Source organism: Mobula birostris, chromosome 4 (genome assembly GCF_030028105.1).
Source record: "Mobula birostris isolate sMobBir1 chromosome 4, sMobBir1.hap1, whole genome shotgun sequence".
NCBI classification, from domain to species: Eukaryota; Metazoa; Chordata; class Chondrichthyes; order Myliobatiformes; family Myliobatidae; genus Mobula; species Mobula birostris.
Window position 1 is genome coordinate 143,928,561 of NC_092373.1, and position 21,341 is coordinate 143,949,901.

General features: G+C 42.3%; 1 protein-coding gene across 12 annotated transcripts in view; it reads left to right on the plus strand.

Moving 5' to 3' along the window:
* inpp4b (inositol polyphosphate-4-phosphatase type II B) overlaps nucleotides 1-21,341 on the plus strand; it is an 813,686-nt gene that overhangs the window by 566,567 nt on the left and 225,778 nt on the right. For 7 of the 12 annotated variants that reach the window (XM_072256187.1, XM_072256173.1, XM_072256177.1 and 4 more), the window contains one exon: nucleotides 8,133-8,212. In XM_072256187.1, coding sequence (XP_072112288.1) covers nucleotides 8,133-8,212 — 80 coding nt within the window. Of the gene's footprint in view, nucleotides 1-8,132; nucleotides 8,213-19,831; nucleotides 19,923-19,964; nucleotides 20,075-20,742; nucleotides 21,078-21,341 lie in introns of those variants that run through there. The other 5 variants (XM_072256181.1, XM_072256183.1, XM_072256185.1 and 2 more) reach the window with 4 other exon arrangements.

Below are 21,341 nucleotides of genomic sequence, written 5' to 3' on the forward strand. Positions count from 1 at the left end.
GGAGGAGCTGTATGGACCTGGTGTCGGGTACTGAACTTGGCCAGGTGACCGACCTTTCAGTGGGTGAGCAGTTAGGGAACGTTAACCACAACTCTTTAACTTTAAATACAACTATAGATAAGGATGAGTATGAACTTTGCACTTGAATTGAATTGAATTGGCTTTATTTCTTACATCCTTCACATACATGAGAAGTAAAAATCTTTGTTATGTCTCCATCTAAATGTGCAATGTGCAATCATAGTAATTTATAATAATTTATAATAAAGAGAACAGTCAACGTAACATAGAAATACATTCAAATCAGCATGAGTTAAACAGTCTGATGGCCTGGTGGAAAGAAGCTGTCCCGGAGCCCATTGGTCCTGGCTTTTATGCTGCAGTACCGTCTTCCGGATGGTAGCAGCTGGAACAGTTTGTTGTTGGGGTGACCCGGGTCCCCAGTGATCCTTCAGGCCCTTTTTACATACCTGTCCTTGTAAATGTCCTGAATCATGGGAAGTTCACAACTACAGATGCGCTGGACTGTCCACACCACTCTCGGCAGAGTTCTGCAGTTGAGGGAGGTACAGTTCCCATATCAGGCAGTGATGCAGCCAGACAGGATGCTCTCAATTGTGGCCCTGTAGAAAGTTCTTAGGATTTGGGGGCCCGTACCAAACTTCCTCAACCGTCTGAGGTGAGAGAGATGCTGTTGTGCCTTTTTCACCACACGGCTGGTGTGTACAAACCACGTGAGGTCCTTGGTGATGTGGATGCCAAGGAACTTAAAGCTGTTTACCCTCGCAACCCCAGATCCATTGATGTCAATAAGGGTTAACCTGTCTCCATTCCTCCTGTAATCCACAACCAGCTCTTTTGTTTTTGCAACATTGAGGGAGAGGTTGCTTTCTTGATGCCTCTGTGTTAGAGAGATGAGTTCTTCCTTGTAGACCACCTCGTTATTGTTTGAGATTAGGCCAATCAATGTAGTGTCGTTGGCCAATTTAATTAGCAGATTAGAACTGTGGGTGTTGACACAGTCATGGGTATACAGGAAGTAAAGGAAGGGCTTAGTACACAGCCCTGAGGGGCTCCTGTGTTGAGAGTCCAAGGGGTGGAGGTGAGGGAGCCCACTCTTACCACCTCCCGGCGATCTGACAGGAAGTCCAGGGTCCAGCTGCACAAGGCAGGGTCAAGGCTGAGTTCTTTGAGTTTACTGTCGAGCCTGGAGGGAATTATGGTGTTGAATGCTGAACTGTAGTCCAACAGCATAAGCACCCTTCTTCTCCAGGTGTGTAAGGACGCAACGTAGAGCAGTGGCTATTGCGTCGTCTGTTGATCGGTTGTGTTGGCAAGCAAATTGTAGGGAGTCCAGTTTGGATGGTAGCAAGCTGCAGATGCAGTCCTTGACCAGCCTCTCAAAGCATTTGCAGTGCAAATTATAAGAGCATTAGTCAGGAACTAGGAAGAGTTATTTGGGAACAGCTATTTTTGGGCAAGTCCACATCTGACAAATGGAAGGTATTTAAAGACCAACTGCACAGAGTACAGGACAGGTATGTTCCAGTCAGAAGGAAGGACAAGGATGGCAATGTGAGAGAACCTTGGATGGTGACAGAAGTGATGAATTTAGCCAGGAAGAAAAAGGAAATGTATGTAAAGTTTAGGAAGCTAGAGTCAAACGAAGTTCTTGATGATTATAATCAAGCTAGAAAAGAACTTAAAAAGGGAATTAGGAAAGACAGGAGGGGCCATGAAAGTCCTTGGTCAGTAGGATTAAGATAAATCCCAAGGCATTCCATGCATACACCAAGAACAAGAAGATAACTAGGGACAAGGTAGGACCACTCAGAGGTAAAGGGCGGCAACATTTGTTTGGATGCAGAGGATGTGAGTGAGGTCCTTAGTGAGTACTTTATATCAGTATTTACCAAGAAGAATGATGTGAAGGATGGTGGGATCAGTGCTGAGCAACTTGATATGCTTGGGCATTTTGAGGTAAAGTCGGAGGTCGTGTTCGGGTCTTGAAGAGCATTAAGGTCAATACATAACCTAGGCCTGAGATTTTGTGTCCTCCTCTCTAGCTATAGACAAAGTCTCTGAGGATTAGTGAGTAGCTAATATTGTTCCATTGTTCAAGAAGGGAACCAGGCGTAATCTTGGAAACTACTGACTGGTGAGTCTCACATCAGCGGTAGGGAAGTTATTGGAGAGAATTCTTAGGGATAGGACTTACAAGCATTTGGAAATTAGGAGAGCTCAGGGCAAATCATGTCTTACTAACTTGAGTTTTTTGACGTGTTGCTGAGGGTGATTGATGATAGTAGAGCTGTGGATGTTGTCTACATGGATTTTGGTAAAATGTTTGACAAGGTCCATCATGGGAGGCTCATCCAGAAGATTAAGATGCATAGAGTTGATAGTAAATTGGCCATCTGGATACAGAACTGGCTTGCCCATAGAAGACAGAGGGTGGTGGTTGAAGGAACTTATTCTAGCTGGAGGTCCATGTTTCAAGGTGTTCCGTAGGGATCTGTACTGAGGCATCTGCTGTTTGTGATGTACAAGCGTATATAAATAACCTGGATGGAAATGTAGATGGATGGGTTAGTAAGTTTGCAGATAGTACAAAGATTGGTGGTGTTGTGGATAATGTAGAGGACTGGCAAAGAATACAACAGGATAAATCAGCTGCAAATATGGGCTGAGCAATGGCAGATGGAGTTTAAACAGGCCAAATGTGAAGTGTTGCTCCTAGCTAGGTCAAGTGCAAAAAGTCAAGGGCAAGATCCTTAACAGTGTTGATGAGCAGAAGTATCTTGGGGTATAAACTCATAGCCCTCTGAAAGTGGCTACACAGTTGATCGCTGATTAACAAGGCGTATAACATGCTTGTCTTTATTAGTGGAGTCATTATGTTCAAAAGTCAGGAAGTTATGTTTCAGTTTTATAAAACTCTAGTTAGTTCACATCTGAAGTATTGCATACAGTTCTGGTCACCCCACTATAGGAAGGATGTTGAGGCTTTGAAGAGGGTGCAGAAGAGGTTTACCAGAATTTACCTGGGTTAGAGGGCATGTGCTATCATGAGAGGTTGAACAAACTTGGGTTGTTCTTTGTACAGTAGCGAAGGCTGAAGGGAGATATGATAGAGGCTTATAAGATTATGAGAGGCATAGATTGAGTAGATAGACAATATATTTTTCCAAGGATTGAAATATTTAATACCAGAGGGTAAGCATTTAAGGTGAGATGGGCTTATTTCAAAAGAGATGTGAGGGGCAAATTTTTTACACAAAGAGTGGTGGATGCCTGAAATGTACTGCCTGGGCTGGAGATGGAAGCAGAAATGCTATAGGCTTTAAAGAGATGTTTAGATAGACACATGAATGTGAGTAAAATCAGAGGATATGGATATTGTAAAGCAGAAGAAATTAGTTTACTTAGCCATTAGATTAACTTAATTGGTTTGGCACAACGTTGTGAGCCAAAGGACCTGTTCCTATGTTCTATCTGAAGTGGTCCTCCACTCTGCCTGTGTCTTCCTCCACTGTAAGTAATCTGCCTTCTACCACTCACATTACAGCCACAAAGTTAAATATATAGAGGCTGTGGACAGGAAAAGGACTGCGGTAAACAAAAACTTTTAAAAAAATCAAAGGGTTATTAGTTGATGCTTCACAGGTCTCATTCTCACAGTGGCATAGCGGAGGTGTGGAGAATCTTTATTTAGCTACTGTGCAGACAGGAGGAGTTAGCATGGAGGCATTTGTGGACCAAGGATAACAGTGTGAAATCTTATGCAGGTCTGTAAAGGTTGCTGTAACAGCTTGTTCTTATAAGGAATTAAATATTAAGGTTTTGGATTAAGTCTGCTGGAATGATGAGCTGGGCTTGTGTAAGGAGAGGGGGTGCAGTGAGATTTTTGCAGAGATGTTGGAAAATTCCAATCTGAAGGTGATAAATGCATCCATGAGAAACGGGTAAGTTAATTTTTCAGAGACAGATCCGATCTTGAGTAGGCATGCAAGAAGGAATCTAAGGCTAGAACGTACAATGATATTAAAATTTACAGAACATAGGTAAACGCACAAATATATTAATTCTATTTGATTGTTGCACGCGTCATTGTATAAATTCATTTATGTTCCTATGTATTCGGTTGAAAGCAAACTGCGATCTGAAGAGGTGTTGCTTTGTGCAAAACATTAAATGTGATAGAAATTAAATTCACTATGCTTTTCACTGTTTTTTTTGTGGAGTTTTTGGTCTTCGTACTGGAAGCCATGCGTGGTAATCTGTCTTCAATCTTATGATTGGTACCACAGTTAAACATGACTGGAGGTATTGTGTTGAAATTCTGAAGCAATGATAAACTTACAAGGAACAACACAGTTTGTGACATGATAGATCCTATTGTACTGAAAAATATAAAAAACTTAATAGGAAACAATATCCAGGATAATATACTTTATGTCCATCCAGAAAGGTCATGGTTTATTTGCAAACTATTCATATCTTGATACTTTGAGGCAGACCATACCCTCCAGACTGCAACAGTTTTGCATTGCTGTTGTACAGGCGTTTCAGAGGAAACCGAACTTGGTGAGGGTGCATGCATTATGGTGGTGTACTTTAATGATGTCAAGAGCTCCACATGGGAAATTGAGTCATGCTGTTCTGAGAGAAATTGTTAATCAACAGTCTATGGCCATTCCTGGATCAATTGTGTTTTATTAACCCAAGTCTGGAATTAACTCCAATGTAAATGAATTACCTTAGTTTAGATTTGTATCCAGGTCTGATGGCATTTACAGGTGGCCCCCGTTTTCCGAACGTTCGCTTTATGACACCTCGCTGTTACAAAAGACCTATATTAGTTACCTGTTTTCACTGACAGAAGGTTTTTCACTGTTACGAAAAAAGGCAGCACGCGCCCGAGCAGCCAAGCACCTCCTCGGGAACTGAATTCTAGCTGGCATTGCTTAAACACGTGCTTTATCTCGATTTACTTTGTGCTTCCGTTAGCAAGATGAGTTCTAAGGAATTGGAAAAGCCTATAAGAGCTCGTAAGGGTGTTATACTTAGCGTAAAACAAGACAAAATTAAGCGTTAAACGAAATTAAACGAAGTAAGGACATTGTCCGCACGTTGAACTTGCCTGTGTCCACCATTCGCACTATTTATACGCAGAGAGAAAGAATTTTGAAAGCTGCCGATGTTACTGTTGGTTCTGCTCGTAGCAAAGTGGTCTCTCTTAGTCGGCATCCAATAATGGATAAAATGGAAAGTCTATTGCTTGAGTGGATTGATGGGTGTACAAAGCGTGGTGTTCCGTTAAGTTTTCTTACACTTAAGGAGAAATCAGTCAGTCTTTTTAATAAGCTGAAACAGAAAGCACTGGACGATGGTGATGAAAGTGTTGCAAAAGTGGAATTTAAAGGCAGTCATGGGTGGTTTGATTGGTTTCTGAGGCGAGGGCAGCTTCATAGTTTAAGCAGTGGTCCCCAACCTCCGGGCTGTGGACCGATACATTACCGCAAAGAATGCAGTGGTGCAGCAGTAGCCGGGACGCACCCAGCACATCTTTAAGAAGAAAGCTAAAATAATCAAGCTAATTAATTAGGTGCCGCCTGGCACGTAAATGTCGGCCCAGATCAGAGGCGATTGCCGATTGTGTCAGGTGGTTATTTGTATAAGCAAGTGTTTAACTGTGACGAAACTGCAATTTATTGGCATCTCCCCGATTCCGGTAAGTGAAACTACACATATCATACATATTTTCTACTTTATATAGGCTGTGTCTTTTTATGTGTTATTTGGTATGATTTGACAGCTTCATAGCTTAAAGGTTACCGGAGAAAGTGTTTCTGCCGAGAGCGCTTCCACGAGATTTTCGCTGCACTAGACAGTGCTGCAGAAAAGTTATTTCTACTTTATATAGGCTGTGTATTTATCATATCATGTCTGCTTTTACTATATGTTACTGTTATTCTAGGTTTTATGCATTATTTGGCATGATTCTGTAGGTTTTTTTTGGGTCTGGGAACACTCAAAATTGTTTCCCACATTAATAAATGGTAATTGTTTATTCACTTAACGACATTCTGGCTTATGAACCGTTTCATAGGAACACTCTACCTTCGGATAACAGGGAAACCTGTAGACTTGACACCAAGAACACCCCCTCGCTTCCAGCTCCATACCATGCCCCAAGTCCCAATCTCAGTCACTGTGCTGTCAAACCTATAAGCTCCAAGTTCCTGGTCAATGATTGCTGGTACCTGAAGTCCCAATTACTTAACTCTACCCCACTCGTTCCATTTCCATCTAGCAGCCCACAGTGTCCATGAAGCCTTGGTTTGCCCCAGGAACATAGCGCTAGCTAATTTGTTTCAGGCAGCATGTTTTCAAATGTAATTATGTGCCTTTTTGGTGATGTTGGTCATAAGATCATTAATACTCGACGGTATTATAATGAATGGTCTACAACCTAAATGGTTGTAAGTTTGTCTTCATTACTCTCTTTGCAAACAGGTATCTAAGTTATTGTCTTATTGTATTGATTTCAAAAAGTAAGTACAATTTCCTGCACATGACAGCAATAGGTTGCATGTTCCTGAACTTCTACAAAGGCAGATGGACTCTCAACCTATGGTTTGAAGCATGTTGATATAGCAATGGAAAGTTTGAACTCACAACTAATATATTTAATTATACTGCATCAGAAGTAACATTTCTCTGTAGACAGTATGTCTCCACAAATGTGATTGTGATTCTTTTATTGACATACAAGAGGCATATCAGATAGAGGAAGATAATTTCTGAACAGATTTTGTTTTACTAATATGAGCTGGAATATTTTTGCCCAATGTGGCATTCTGTCGACTGTGGGTATCTGCAGCAGTGAGGCCTTAAAAATCCCAAGTAAAACACTCATTCTCTGTTGGGTTAGGCCATCTCTGTTTGTACGGTAGTATTAGAACTGGTCTTAAGGAACAATGATCAATTTGGGTCACAATTGAATAACTCCAATTTAAGATACATTAGTTAAATGGAGGCAGAGTACAAATACGTGGTGCTAACCAAGCTGAATTGCCAGTTCAGTAGCCTTGGGCTCAATGGACAGTGGGAGGCACTATCCTCAAAAGAAAAGCTACCTCAGCAAGGGAAAAAAACATCTGCAAGAAACATATGTGGATGATGGGAGGACAGTGGAGAAAGTTGATTTAAAAGTTAATTTTTTAAATGTTAGATGAATTTTGATTTAAACTTATTAGCTGTCTATGCATATATTTACTTCTGCTTCACACCAGCTGTAAGGTAAAAAAGGCACAACAGCACCTCTTTCACTTCAGACGGTTGAGGAAGTTTGGGATGGGCCCCCAGATCCTAAGAATTTTCTACAGGGGAACAACTGAGAGCATCCTGACTGGCTGCATCACTGCCTGATATGGGAACTGTACTTCTCTTAATTGCAGGATTCTGCAGAGAGTGGTGCAGACAGCCCAGCGCATCTGTAGTTATGAACTTCCCATGATTCAGGCCATTTACAAAGACCTGTGTGAAAAAAGGGCCCGAAAGATCATTGGGGACCCGAGTCACCCCAATCACAATCTATTCCAGCTGCTACCATCCGTGAACAGTACCACAGCATAAAAGCCAGGACCAATGGGCTCTGGGACAGCTTCTTCCACCAGGCCATCAGACTGATGAACTCATGCTGATTTGAGTGTATTTCTATGTTACATTGACTGTTCTATTTTTTATGTTATTATAAATTACTATGATTGCACATTTAGATGGAGACGTAATGTAAAGATTTTTACTCCTCATGTATATGAAGGATGTAAGAAATAAGGTCAATTCAATTCAGTTCGATTTCTCATCAACACAGAATGTCAAATTTCTATTCTTTGTTTAGTGATTCGCCAATGGCCTTTAGTGAAAATAGATACTCTGCTGTCATGAAGAAAATTAAGCTGAATGTTATTGATAGCTCTGTCACTGATGTGGCAATTTTTGTGAGATGGGGATCTATCCTGCTATTTTCTTCTTCACCTCCATTATTTTTTAAACCAAGTCATATTTTGAAGCCGTCATGCTTATGGGTTTTAAAGCTAATGAAGACATTCTTCTCTATATTGCAGCGAAGCTTCCTGGGCTCTGCTACGTTTACTATAGGTGATTTGCTGAAGTCGGAAGAGCAAACGCTGACCATAAACCTAAGGTATGTGCTTGTTAAATGATGAGATTGGCCTCCTTGCAATGATGGTAATGTGCAAAATCTATATATAACTTCAAGATAGGCAGATATTTAATTGACCATTTCTGAACCCCAGTGGTGACTGTGCCTTGTATTGAATATATGTAAGGAGCTCTGTGTGACAAATAGATAAATGCAGATGCAACTGCAGCAATGATCTTATAGCTGTTAAAGACACAAATGAAGTGAATTCAAACAATCTCATTTTAGCTCCCAGTAGGTAGAAATCCAGTAGCTCAGAACTACTATTCAGATCACTTGTTAATTAGCCCAGGGTCCCAGTGAATAGGTAGAGAGGCAGTAGCACCAGGGGCTGACGAGGTTTCTATTTGCAATTGCTGATTCATTCTAGGATCAGTGCAGGTGAAGCCCTATATTTATCCTGACACTTGCATGCTCTGTCTGACCTGGAACACTTGAAGCTGTTGTTTTGAGTAAAAAGGAAATGGCTTCTGTTTCTACAAGTGCCTTTGTCCCTTAGTCTTCTCTTTTAAAAAGGCTTCATTTCATGCATGCGTATGCATAAATGCATTAGTTTAAATTTATTTTGAAAAATAATGCATAACACATGTATAAGATGATCAGGTTAGTTACGGCAGGGATGGTAACATAAACAACAAAACATAAAAAAAAGTTGGAGAATTCAGATTTAATATTTTGGTATATTGATTATTTAGATGGAATGTTAGTGATCAGAACACTTCTGTTTATCTGCACTACTGATGATTTTTAATGGGATGCCCAGCACTCATTGTATGTTGCTATATCATTACATGCACTTGACAACAATATAATGACAAAGTCACTCAGCAGTTCTCTCTCTTCTCTTTCCCCAAGCCAAAACCTCTTTCTGTGAAGCTAGTAAACCACTTAGGCTCCCAATGGCCTTGTGAAAACTTGATTTTAGTTTAATTAGTTCTTACTACCAGTGCTCCCATGCTCATCAAAGTGCATTCATGGATCCAGGTTTTCAAACACTGCCAATTTAAAATTCTCATTTTTATGCTCAAATCCCTTCATGATGTTCCTTTCCCCCTCTCCAACAGCACACACCCTATCGAATATGTCCTACAGTCTTTTGTTTGTCTGATTTTAGCCCTTGTGCTCTCTGTATCACTATTGACAGTCTAGTGTCTTCATTTCTCAGAGTCCTATTGAAAATCTTTACCTCGTCTGCCATCTTATCCTCCCCTGTAGCTTCCTAATCAGCCTTAATTAAACCAGCTTTCTTCACTCCTCCGAGCACATGGTTTTCTTGGTTTCAGTTTTGTACTATCGTGCTTTTCTGAAGCACCCTGGGCTTTACAGATAATAGACCCCATCCATCAATCTTCTTCATGTACGTTTGTATTTTCAGCCTTTAAAATTTTGGAAATACTCAGCAGATCAGGTAGCATCTTTGGAGAGAGAGAGAGGGATTTTTTCAGGTAGATGACATCTTACTTCACATCTTTAGTAACTCTAGATATATATTATTTTACTGATCTCTCATTTCTGAGAAATATCCTGTGATAAGAGAACAATCACAAGCTTTACCAGTCTATATATTATTAATAAGTTTCAATGTGAATTTCAGATAATATTATTGAAGTTGCTTTCATAATGTGTGGGTTTTTAACTATCATGTGTAGTTTGGGTAAAAAAATTCTGTTTCCGAGTAATATTACTGAGTTACCTTATTTACAATATAGACTGAACTTTTGCAGTTTGTATTACCCAATGATTATTTTAAAGCTGTTTACTCAGCTGTTAATGTTTAAATTGTGGCAAGAGCAAGCAGGATTCAAAGCATGGAAGCCATCAACTAAATTTGCAAAAGTTGATTAAAGTGATAACTTCAGTTTTATATTTGATAAGGACTGTTTCAGAGAATAGATATCTCTTTTCCAGCTGTCTGTTAAAATATCTATAAAATATGTTGCGTGTCTGCATGTTTTGTTTTCTCTATTCTGTAAAGGGATAAAATCTTCATGCCTATTTACTTTTTCCATGTGCACCAAAACGCATATTGCTAATGATTGACAGTTTCAGTGCCTCTGCCTTCAAATGATTGTATTTTCATTCGAGTTTTCATTTACAGTATCTTAAGAAAAGTGGAAATAAAACTTGGTATTTAGATGGATATGACTGATTCTAAATGAATGGGTTACAGCTCTAAAATAGGATTTGCTCTGCCCATTCAGCAGGCTTCCCCACCTCCACAGCTGATGAACCCAAATGAATGGCTGAGGCAATGCAGTTTGGTGTCAAGGGCATCGCAGGAGTTGGCAGTCAGCATTGAACTCAATTGAGGACTGCATTAGGGACTCCAGTTCTGGATTTTTCCTTGGGGTTTACTCCTGAAGCTTTCTCCATGAGAGGGTGTAGCTGTAAGGCAGCAGAGTTTTGACATCAGAGTCTTTCTTCTCCTAACTGAACTGCAAACTACAGCTGATGAGCCCCGTCTGCCTGAAGTGACCGGTTTTATGGCACCAGTAACCCACTTTTGCCCCTTCTCCTGTCGGTAGAAATGGTTCTGCCGGGCTTAGTAGTGAAACCACTTATGGAGGCCAGGAGGGGAATTTGATTCTCAGAGACTATTTGAGATGTAAGCTATTGGGAACATTTAACAGGTTGTGGGAACTCATCTCCATAACAGCCTACCACCCCCCCTGCCCTGCCCCCAGCATGACAACCGTAAAGAAACAGTTAACATATTCTTTTAGTAATTACTCTAATGCTTAAAATGTTAAAGGTTCTCTGATTGTCATTACCATAGTTATTATGAAATCATGGGAAGTAAGAGTAGGCTACATAAAAGGAGGGGTGAGGACTTAGTTGAGTTTCCCTATTCCACACATTTACAATGCCTAGAGCAACATGCTCAAAATGCTGGAGGAACTCAGCAGGTCAGGCAGCATCAATGGAGGGGAAAAAACAATCGATGTTTTGAGCTGAGACCCTTCAGAAGAACTGGAAGGGAAGGGGGAAGAAGCCGGTGTGTGACACCAGATGAGGGAGGAAGTGGGTGGGTAGTTCCCATTCTGACATATTGGTCCAAGGCTTCCTCTATGGTCATGATGAGGCCAATCAGGATAAAGGAACAACACCTCATATTCCACCTGGGTAACCTACAACCTGATGGTGTGAACGTTAATTTCTCTAACTTCTTCCCCCTCCCCTTTCTTTCTTATTCTATTCCCCATTCTGACTCCCCTCTCGCCCGTTTCCTTCTCCTCACATCAACTCTGTTTGATACACCTCCTCCTTCCATTTTTCCCAGGTCCACTATCTTCTCCAATCAGATTCCTTCTTCTTCAGCTCTTTTTCTCTTCCATCTATCACCTCCTTGCTTCTTCCTTCATCCCTCCTCCCCATCTCTTCTATGAGTTCTGAGATAATTTGGTGAATTACAAATGATAAAAATAAATCTATGAGCCCTATGCTGACTAGTTGCTCTGTTTTGTGAAAATTTGTCATACTATTGCCAAAAGACATTCAACTGAATTAGGTCTTGTGTTGTGGTTGAGCTACTTAATAGATCCTGTGGTGGTCAATGCACTTGATATAGGGGGAGGGTCAGCAGGGTGGGTGGACTCTGAAAGGAGTAAGATAAGTAATGGGACTTTAATTAGTGGGATATCAATCTAGAGTCATGTTAAGAAATGTTTGTGCCCTGGGAGTTAAGGCATTTTCCGCAGGTCTGAAGCAGACATGTCATTAGACACACAAGTGCAACCCAGACTGGGAAGTTCAGGAAATTGGCATTTCCCCCGGGAAAGAACTATTTTCAATCATATACAGCTGAAATAAATAAGCAGCATCTCATCTCTATAATCTTTTGATCTGCAACTTAACAAATTAAAGTTTACTTTCAAAATTGTTTAGCTCTTGTTCTGAAAAACTATTACCAGGTTGTGAAATGAAATCTATTAGTGCAATTCATTTTTGAACTCATTTTCCCTCAGCCTGAAATTAGACTTCCAAAGCAAAGTGACATGTTGAACCCAGAAGTTGGATGTGATAAGCCTTCTGTCCCTGTCACCTATTAAGTACCTGTCTACACTAATACATATCCTATTTTTGCTATGGCATTTCAAGTGCTTATTTCAGAAATCTTAGAAGTATAAGAGTGCTTGACTCCACCAACACCTTGGGTTGAGAGTAACAGGTTTCAACTAAACAGGGTTATAAACTTCTACGTCGAATCCTCTGTAATCTTCAATGTCAGAATCAGGTTTATTATCACCAGCATATGTTGTGAAACTTGCTGGTTCTCTGTGTCATGGAAAGATTACTCACTGTCTACCCGACTTATGTCCCTTGCAACTTCATGCAGTGCAATTAAGTCATCCCTCAACCTCCTCCATTACAAAGAAAATAAACGTTATCTATCAAAGTGTTCCTCTTAACTAAATTCTCCATCCTAAGCAGCATTGTGGTGAGTCTCCTCTGTACTTCTCCATTGTTGTTGTGATTGGTATTGTCACTTGTATGAAGATACAATGAAAGGATGGTCTTGTATACTCTTTATACGGATCAAATCATTACACAGTGTATGTTTAATGAAACCCACAACACATTTCATTGAACTCCAAAACCCACACACAAAACACACTGAAATTCTTTACATAATAACGTCATGACATCTGACCAGTCTCTTTAAATGTCAATGGTTGTGATTATGTTCATTTCTCCCAATTACGTTACCCCACAATAAAAACTGGTAAGAGTTGACAGGGACATGCCATATCTCTTCAGCCTTCTGAGGAAGTAGAGATGTTGGTGAGCTTTCTTAACCATGACATCAATGTGATTGATCTATTACAGGCTATTGATGATGTGCACACCTAGGAAAATGAAGCTCTCAACCTCAACGCTAGGGACGTACATACGAGCATATGTACTGCTCCCCTTTCTGAAGTCAATGATCAGTTCTTTTGTGGATATTGAGGGAAAGGGTGTTGTGATGACACCGTGTCACAAAGCTCTCTATCTCCTTCCTATACTCTAACTCATCATTATTTGAGAAGCAACCCACTACAGTGGTATCATCTACAAACTTGTAGATGGAGTTAGAGCAGAACTTGGCCATGCAGTCATGAGTGTATAGGGAGTAGAGTTGGGAGTTGATGATGCAGCCCTGTGGAGCACCAGTGTTTATGGTAGAGGTGCTGCTGCTATCCTAACTGATGTTTGTCAGGAGGTCAGGAAGTCACGGATCCAATTGCAGAGGGAGACATTAACTCCCAGGGTCCAGAATTAGGTGATAAGTTTGCTTGGAATGTTAGTGTTGAAGGCAGAATTGTAATCAGTGAGTAATAGCCAGATTTTTCCTAGGGTTGAGACGTCTAAGACCAGAGGGCATGCATTGAAGGTGAGAGGGGGTAGGTTCAAAGGGGGTGTGAGGGGTACATTTTTTACTCAGAGAGTTGTGGATGCCTGGAATGTGCAGCCTGGTATGGTGGTAGAGGCAAATACATTGGAGGCTTTTAAGAGACATTTGGATAGGCACATGGATGTAAGGAAGATGGAGGGATAGGGACATGGTGTGGGTGGGAGGGATTAGTGTTTGGGTGTTTTTGATTTGCTTTTTATCTGGTTCAGCACAATATTTAGGGCCAAATGACCTTTTCCTGTGTTGTACTGCTCTATGTTTTGTAGGTATTCTTACTGTCCAGATGATCCAGAGTTGAGGGTAGGGCCAGGGAGATGGTGTTTTCCATAGAATGGTTTTGGTGGTAGGCAAATTGCATTGTGTTGAAGTTGATGAATGCCATGGTCAGCCTTTCAAAGCACTTCATAATGGTAGATATGAGAGCCACCAGACAGTATTCTTAAGGCACATTACCTTGCTTTTCTTGGGTGCCGGGATGGTGGTAGTCTTTTTGAAGCAAGAGGAGACCACAGTCTGAAGCAGAGAGAAGTTAAAAATATCTGCAAACACCCCTACCAGCTGATCCACACACGATCTAAGGATACTGGCCTCGGACACCATTTAGACTCAGTGCCTTCCGTAGGTTTACCCTCCAGAAGACTGATCTTATGTCTGTGATGGTGACTATAGATTCAGGTGGTACTGGAGGTTGTCAGGGTGGCTGGTGACATACCTATTCCCTTCTATTCAACGTATGCATAGAATGTGTTGATCTCATTTGGAAGGGATATGCTATTGCTTGTGACGCTGCCTGACTTTGCTTTATAGTCAGTTACAACATGTAAGTTCTGCCGCAGCTGATAGTTGAACTGATACTCAATTTTGGACTGTCTCTCAGCAACTCTGATAGCTTTACAGAGGTCATGTCTTGATTTCTTATCAAGGTCAGTGGCACCTAATATGAATGCTGCTCACCTAGACTTCAAAATAGAGCGGATCTCCTAGTACATCCATGATTTCCAGTTTGGAAACACCCGGATTGTCCTCTTTGGTACACAGTCCTCAACACACTTGCTGATCAAGTCTGTAATGATAGTGACATATTTGTCTAGGCTATAGCTGAGTCTTTCAACAAGGACTAGTCTATTGACTCAGAGCAATCATGTAGAATCTCACCTGTTTCTTCATTGAGTTATACAGATGAATCTCATCCATAGAACTTTCTGTTCTGGATCCTCAAGCTTCAGCTTCTGTCTGTATGCAGGGAGTAGGAGCACAGGCTGATGGTCTGATTTACCGAAGTGTGGTTGAGGAGGTGGAGACGTCATAAGCGGTGTGTGAGGAAGTGGAAGCGAGGCGAGCGGGCAGGAGTCCGTGCCAGGAAAAAAACAAACCCTAGCCGGCCGGCTCTCTGGTCCATTCTGCTCTCCAATGTCCGCTCCCTGGACAATAAATTGGACTACATCCGACTCCAACGAAACACTCGGCGGGAGTACAGAGCCTGCTGTACGTACGTTTTCACAGAAACGTGGCTCTCCGATGGAATCCCGGATGCCGCCATTCAGCTAGACGGGCTCGTCTTGTTTCGAGCAGACAGAGATGCAGCTCTTTCCGGTAAGACTCGCAGTGGTGGCTTGTGTGTCTACATCTATACGGAATGGTGCGAGAACTCTGTGCTGGTTTCAAGATACTGCTCAACGCTAGTGGAGTTTGTGACTGTTAGATGCAGACCATTGTATTTGCCACGGGAATTCACCACTGTCCTTATAGTTGGTGTGTACATTCCCCCCAGCACTAATGCTAGGGAGGTGCTCTGTGAACTGTATGGGGCTATTAGCGAACTGCAGAATGCACACCTGATGGACTGTTTATTGTCGCCGGAGATTTTAACCACGCAAACCTTAAGTCAGTGTTCCCCAAATTCCATCAGAACGTGGACTTTGCAACAAGAGGGGAGAACTCGTTGGACCTTGTTTACACAAACATTCCTGACTCGTACCGAGCGGAGCCCCGCCCCCACCTCGGTTACCCAGACCACATCTCTGTTATGCTAATCCCAGCATACAGACTGCTCATCAGGCGCTCCAGACGGATTCAGAAGCAGGTGAAAACCTGGCCAGCAGGAGCCATCTCTGCTCTTCAAGACTGCTTTGAGCACACTGACTGGCAAATGTTCAGGAAGGCTGCAACCAATGGCAACTCTATCAACTTAGAGGAGTACATGGCATCAGTGACTAGCTATATCAGCAAGTGCATTGATGATGTCATTGTGGTCAAGACCATCACTACACGCTCTAACCAGAAGCCAAGGATGACAGCAGAGGTGTGTGCGCTGCCGAGGACCCGTGACTCTGCCTTCAGAGCAGGCGACAAGGCAGCCCTAACAACAGCAAGGGCCAAACTGTCCCGGACCATCAGAGAGGCAAAGTGTGCACGTGCCCAGCGAATCCACAGCCACTTCCAGGACAGCGGCGACACGCAACGCATGTGGAAGAGCATTCAGGACATCACTAACCTGCCTGTGCTGGTGATGCCTCCCTCCCAGATGCATTGAATAACTTCTACGCTCATTTTGAGGCGGAAAATGATGTGACGGCGAGGAAGACCACCCCTCCTCCAAATGACCAGGTGCTGTGTCTTACCATGGCTGATGTGAGGAGAACCCTGTGCAGGATCAACCCACGGAAGGCTGCTGGACCAGACAATATTCCTGGCAGAGTGCTTAGAGGATGTGCAGACCAGCTAGCTGAGATTCTCACTGATATCTTCAACATCTCCCTCAGCAGTGCCATCGTTCCGATGTGCTTCAAGGCCGCCACCATTGTCCCCGTGCCAAAGAAGTCTTCAGTGTCCTGCCTCAATGACTACTGTTCCATCACACTCACATTCATCATCATGAAGTGTTTCAAGAGGCTCGTCATGAGGCACATGAAGACCCTGCTGCCCCCCTCACTGGACCCCCTGCAGTTCATGTACCGTCTCAACTGCTCAACATTTGACGCCATCTCGTTCATGTTCAGCCATTTAGACCGCCTACTCACAATGATCGTCGTGCTCCATACCCCTTCTACCCATGTACCTATCCAAACTTGTCTCAAACATTGAAATCAAGCTCACATGCAACACTTACACTGCCAGCTTGTTCCACACTCTCTCCAACCTCTGACTGAAGAAGTTTCCCCTCGTGTTCCCCTTAAACTTTTCACCTTTCACCCTTAACACATGACCTCTAGTTTTAGTGCCACCCAACCTCAGTGGAAAAAGCCTGCTTGCATTTACCCCATCTATACCCCTCTGTCATAAGGTGGGTGTTGATGGTGGACCCAAATGCAAGACACAGACACTGAAGTACTAGACACAAGACAAGGTTTATCAAGAAAGCAAGGGGAGTCAGGAAGAAACAACGCTGGACATGGATACAGGCCCTGGACGAGACAAGGACACCGGGCCTGGGATAGGACTAAGACTAGAAAGTGGGACCAGGACAAGGAACTTGGAACTAGGAGCCTGGGCTAGGACTCTGAGCCAGAGACTGGACAGGGACCCAGAACCTTGGACTAGGCTTGGAGTAGACGAGGTTCTTGGATGTGGCTTGGAGTAGACGAGGTTCTTGGATGTGGCTTGGAGTAGACGAGGTTCTTGGATGTGGCTTGGACTAGACGAGGTTCTTGGACATGGCTAGGACTAGCTGAGCAACTCCTGGACAGGACGAGGGAACTCCAACACTGGGTTGGGCGAAGTACTCCTGGGCTGGGCGAGGTACTCCAGCACAGGATGAGGGAACTCCAGCACTGGACTGGGTGAGGAACTCCAGCACAGGACGTGGCTCTTGGACTAGGTTTGGCTTGGTTATTGGACTCAGCTTGATTAGGTTCTTGGGTACGGAGCCGGGACCCTTCTAGGACGCAGGGCCAAGACCCTTTCTAGGATACAGGGCCGGGACTTTTTCTAGGACGCAGGGCCAGGACCCCTTCTAGGACGCAGGGCCAGGATCCTTTCTTGGATGTGAGGCCGGGACCTTTTCTTTGACGCGAGTCCGGGACCCTTTCTTGGATGCAGGCCTGAGATAAACTGCCAAGGTAACTGTCGGGGACTCATATGGGGAGGGGAAAGGGAACAGTCAAGCAGGGAATCCTTGGTTTGCAGAGGTATTTATGTGCCAGCCCAAAATAAGAATCAGGTGTCTCAATTAAGGCACCCAATGGAACAAGGGAAAACAGGAAAACCCAGAATAAGGATCAATAAACCAGACCATGAACCGGAATGCGGATTTCACGGACTGGACCATGACACCCTTCTAATTTTGTATACCTCTATCAAATCTCCCCTCAATCTTCTACTTTCCAAGGAATAAAGTCTTAACTTATTCAATCTTTCCGTATAACACAGGTACTCCAGACCTGGCAACGTTCTTGTAATTTTTCTCTTTCAATTTTATATACACTTTTCTTACAGGAAGGTAACCAAAGCTGAACACAATACTCCAAATGAGGCTTCACTGATATACAACTTCAACATAACATCCCATCTCCAGTACTCGGTACTTTGATTTGTGAAGGCCAATGTGCCAAAAGCTTTCTTAATGACCCCATCCACCTGTGACACCACTTTGAATGAATAATGGACCTGTGCTCCCAGATCCCTTTGTTCTACCACACTCCTCAGTGCCTTACCTTTCATTGTGTAAAACCTGTACCAGTGAACCCTAGCAAAGTGCAACACCTCATACTTACCTTCATTAAATTCCATCTACCATTTTTCAGCCCATTTTTCCAGCTGATGCAGATCCCTCTGCAAGCCATGATAGCCTTCCTCACTGTCCACTACACCACCAATCTTGATGTGATCTGCAAATTTGCTGATCCAGTTCTGAGTTCCTCCAGTGTGTTGTGAGTGTTGCTTTAGCCACATTATCACCCAGATCATTGATATAGATGACAAACACCAATGGACCCAGCACCGATCCCTGCAGCATTCCACTAGACACAGGCCTCCAGTCAGAGAGGCAATCATTTTCTATCACTCTCTGGCTTCTCCCACAAAGCCAATGTCAAATCCAATTTACAACCTGATATTGAATGCTGAGCAACTGAACATTCTTAACCAGCCTTACTAAAATCTATGTAGAGAACATCCACAGCCCTGCCTTTATTCACTTTTCTGGTAACTTCCTCGAAAAACTCTATAAGATTGGTTAGACATGACCTACTATGCACAAAGCCATGCTGACTCTCTTTAATCAGTCCATGTCTATCCAAATATTCATATATCCACTCCGTTAGAATACCTTCAATAACTTTCCCACTACTGATGTCAGGATCACTGGGCTATCATTTCCTGGTTTACTTTTAGAGCCTTTCTTAAACAGTAAAACAATATTGGCTCTCCTTCAATCATATGGCTCTTCACTTCACCTGTCTGCTAGGTCCTGGCAATTTCTGGATTTGCCTACCACAGGGTCAAAGGGAACACCTTGCCAGTCCTTGGGGATTTATCTACCCCAATTTGCCTCAAGACAGCAAACATCTCCTCCTCTGTAATCTGTAGAGTCTGTGAAGTTCAGGCCAATTTGCCTTCTTCTATAGACTCAGTGTCCATCTCCTAAGTAAATACAGATGCAAAAAATGCACTTAAGGTCTCCCCCATCTCTTTTGGCTCTATGCATAGATTTCCATTCTGATATTCCAGAGGACCAATTTTGTTATCAAATATTTTTTGATCATCTCAATATTGTTCTTGAGGGGCAGTCAGATATTTCTGGAAAATAGTCCTAAACTTATAGCCTACCTTAGAAGGAAATAACATTACTTTTAGCAGGAAGGATGTTATTCGGATCGGAGCTGTAGAATATTACTTTAAGAAAGAAGGAGACATCTGTTTTTGTGGCAGCTTTGTTTAACAATTTCCCTGGATGAAGGGTTTGATGCTGATACTTGAATTCATACATTCAGTACCTTCATTGCCACAAGCACATATGCTTACCCAAAAGCAGATAAAATATTGTTTTAGCTTTACAGTGTATTGAAATATGCATTTAAAATGTTAATGCCTCTAAGTGACAAATATTAAGGGTTTGCATTGCTCTGTGGTATTGTCTCATTGACGTTAAGATTCTTAACTTTGTATGTGGTTTATTGAAAAGCAGTCTATCAAGTCCTTATGCTCAATCACATGTATCAGGCATAGGCAATCAAGAACATAACTGCAGTGCCTTCATTTCCGTGTGCTGTTCTTTCAAGTGTGCTGTGGCAATCACTTTTGGTCACAGTGCTGCTGCTGCTGTTAGGTGTTAGTGCTAGCATTCTTGTCAAAACGGAGGTAAGCAAAAAGTATTAATCTGATATTTGTATGCCTCCACATGGAAATGTTTATTAAATCATATATTATTTTCTAATAACTAAGTGCTAGAAAATGATTTCAGAAAGATAATTGAATACGGGGAGCAAGCTGATTATGACTCTAGTAAACAAGTAAGTGTGCCTTTGATTAATTATTTAGCTAGAGAACTATGACCTTTCAAAAGCAAAGTGGATTTTTTTATTACCAATATAAACCATTGTTACCAATATAATATTCACTTTAATCAGACTGGTTTAAGTTAATACTGGTGAAATGTATTACGGATCAGAAGCAATATTTACACGTCAGTTGTGTTGAACAACATAGGGCGCTTACAGCATGCAGATGGTCCATAACCATGACACAAAACCTTCTATTTAATTAACAAGAAGAGTCACATAGAGTTAGATAGTGTGAAAACAGGCTCTTCGGCTCAATTCGTCCATGCCAACCATGAGCCGGGTCCATTTCCCCACATTTCGTCCTTATCCTTCTAAACTAGTTAAATGTCTTTTAGTGTGGCCGCAGCCTACTTTTCTACTTCCTCTGGCAACTTAGTCCTTAAACCCAGGTTTTTTTTAAACTGTACGTTTTTCCTTAGGTCAACCTTTGCAGGTCAGCTCCTAATCACCAATACCCCAGAGCGTGCTGAGATCCAAATAATTTATGTTCGCCATCGTTATGTTTTAAAAGTAAAGAACACATTGTGGGCAGGGTTATGAGTGTAGGGCGGGGCTGGGCGAAGGCAAAATTTAATGTATTTAACCGGGAAGGATCCTCGCTACAGTAGTTTCTGGAAGTTCGAATGAGGAGGGTTGTTCCAGGGTAAATTTCAAATTGTTTGGAGATCAGCGGCGAGCTGATGATGTTTGACGGTGACTGCAAAGTCCTATCCATTGTGTCGGATTGATTCCAGTACAGTGGCTGTCGAGGAAATATTCAGGACAGGATGTCGGATCTTTTGTAGGTCAGGTGCTCAGGGCGGGAAATGGACTCTCCTGTTCTGATATTTACGAGGACAGTCAAAATCCTATTTTAAAACGAGATGACTTGTTCAACGCGGAACTATTTGCAATCCTTCCTCCAACTCGATCTCTCGCCATGAAGGTGTTCTTCCCAAGTGTTTACCGGGAGGTATGTTTCAATTTCCCTTTGAGGTCAGCACTGTCGGCAGTACTAACAGCAAGATTCTGGCTTTTGTATTTTTTCCGGAACTCCGATTGCTGTTAAAGTGGTTGAGCTGTGAAAAAAAAATTGGAAAATAGATGTCACTTGCTGATAAAATGGACAGCCAAAATTCCCCATTTAAAAGGCCATTGCCTCCGTTTTATGTGTTTGCTTGTAATTCAAAGCGAGTGCAGCTGCTAAACTGAAGCTCAACAGGACTGCACTTGTGGC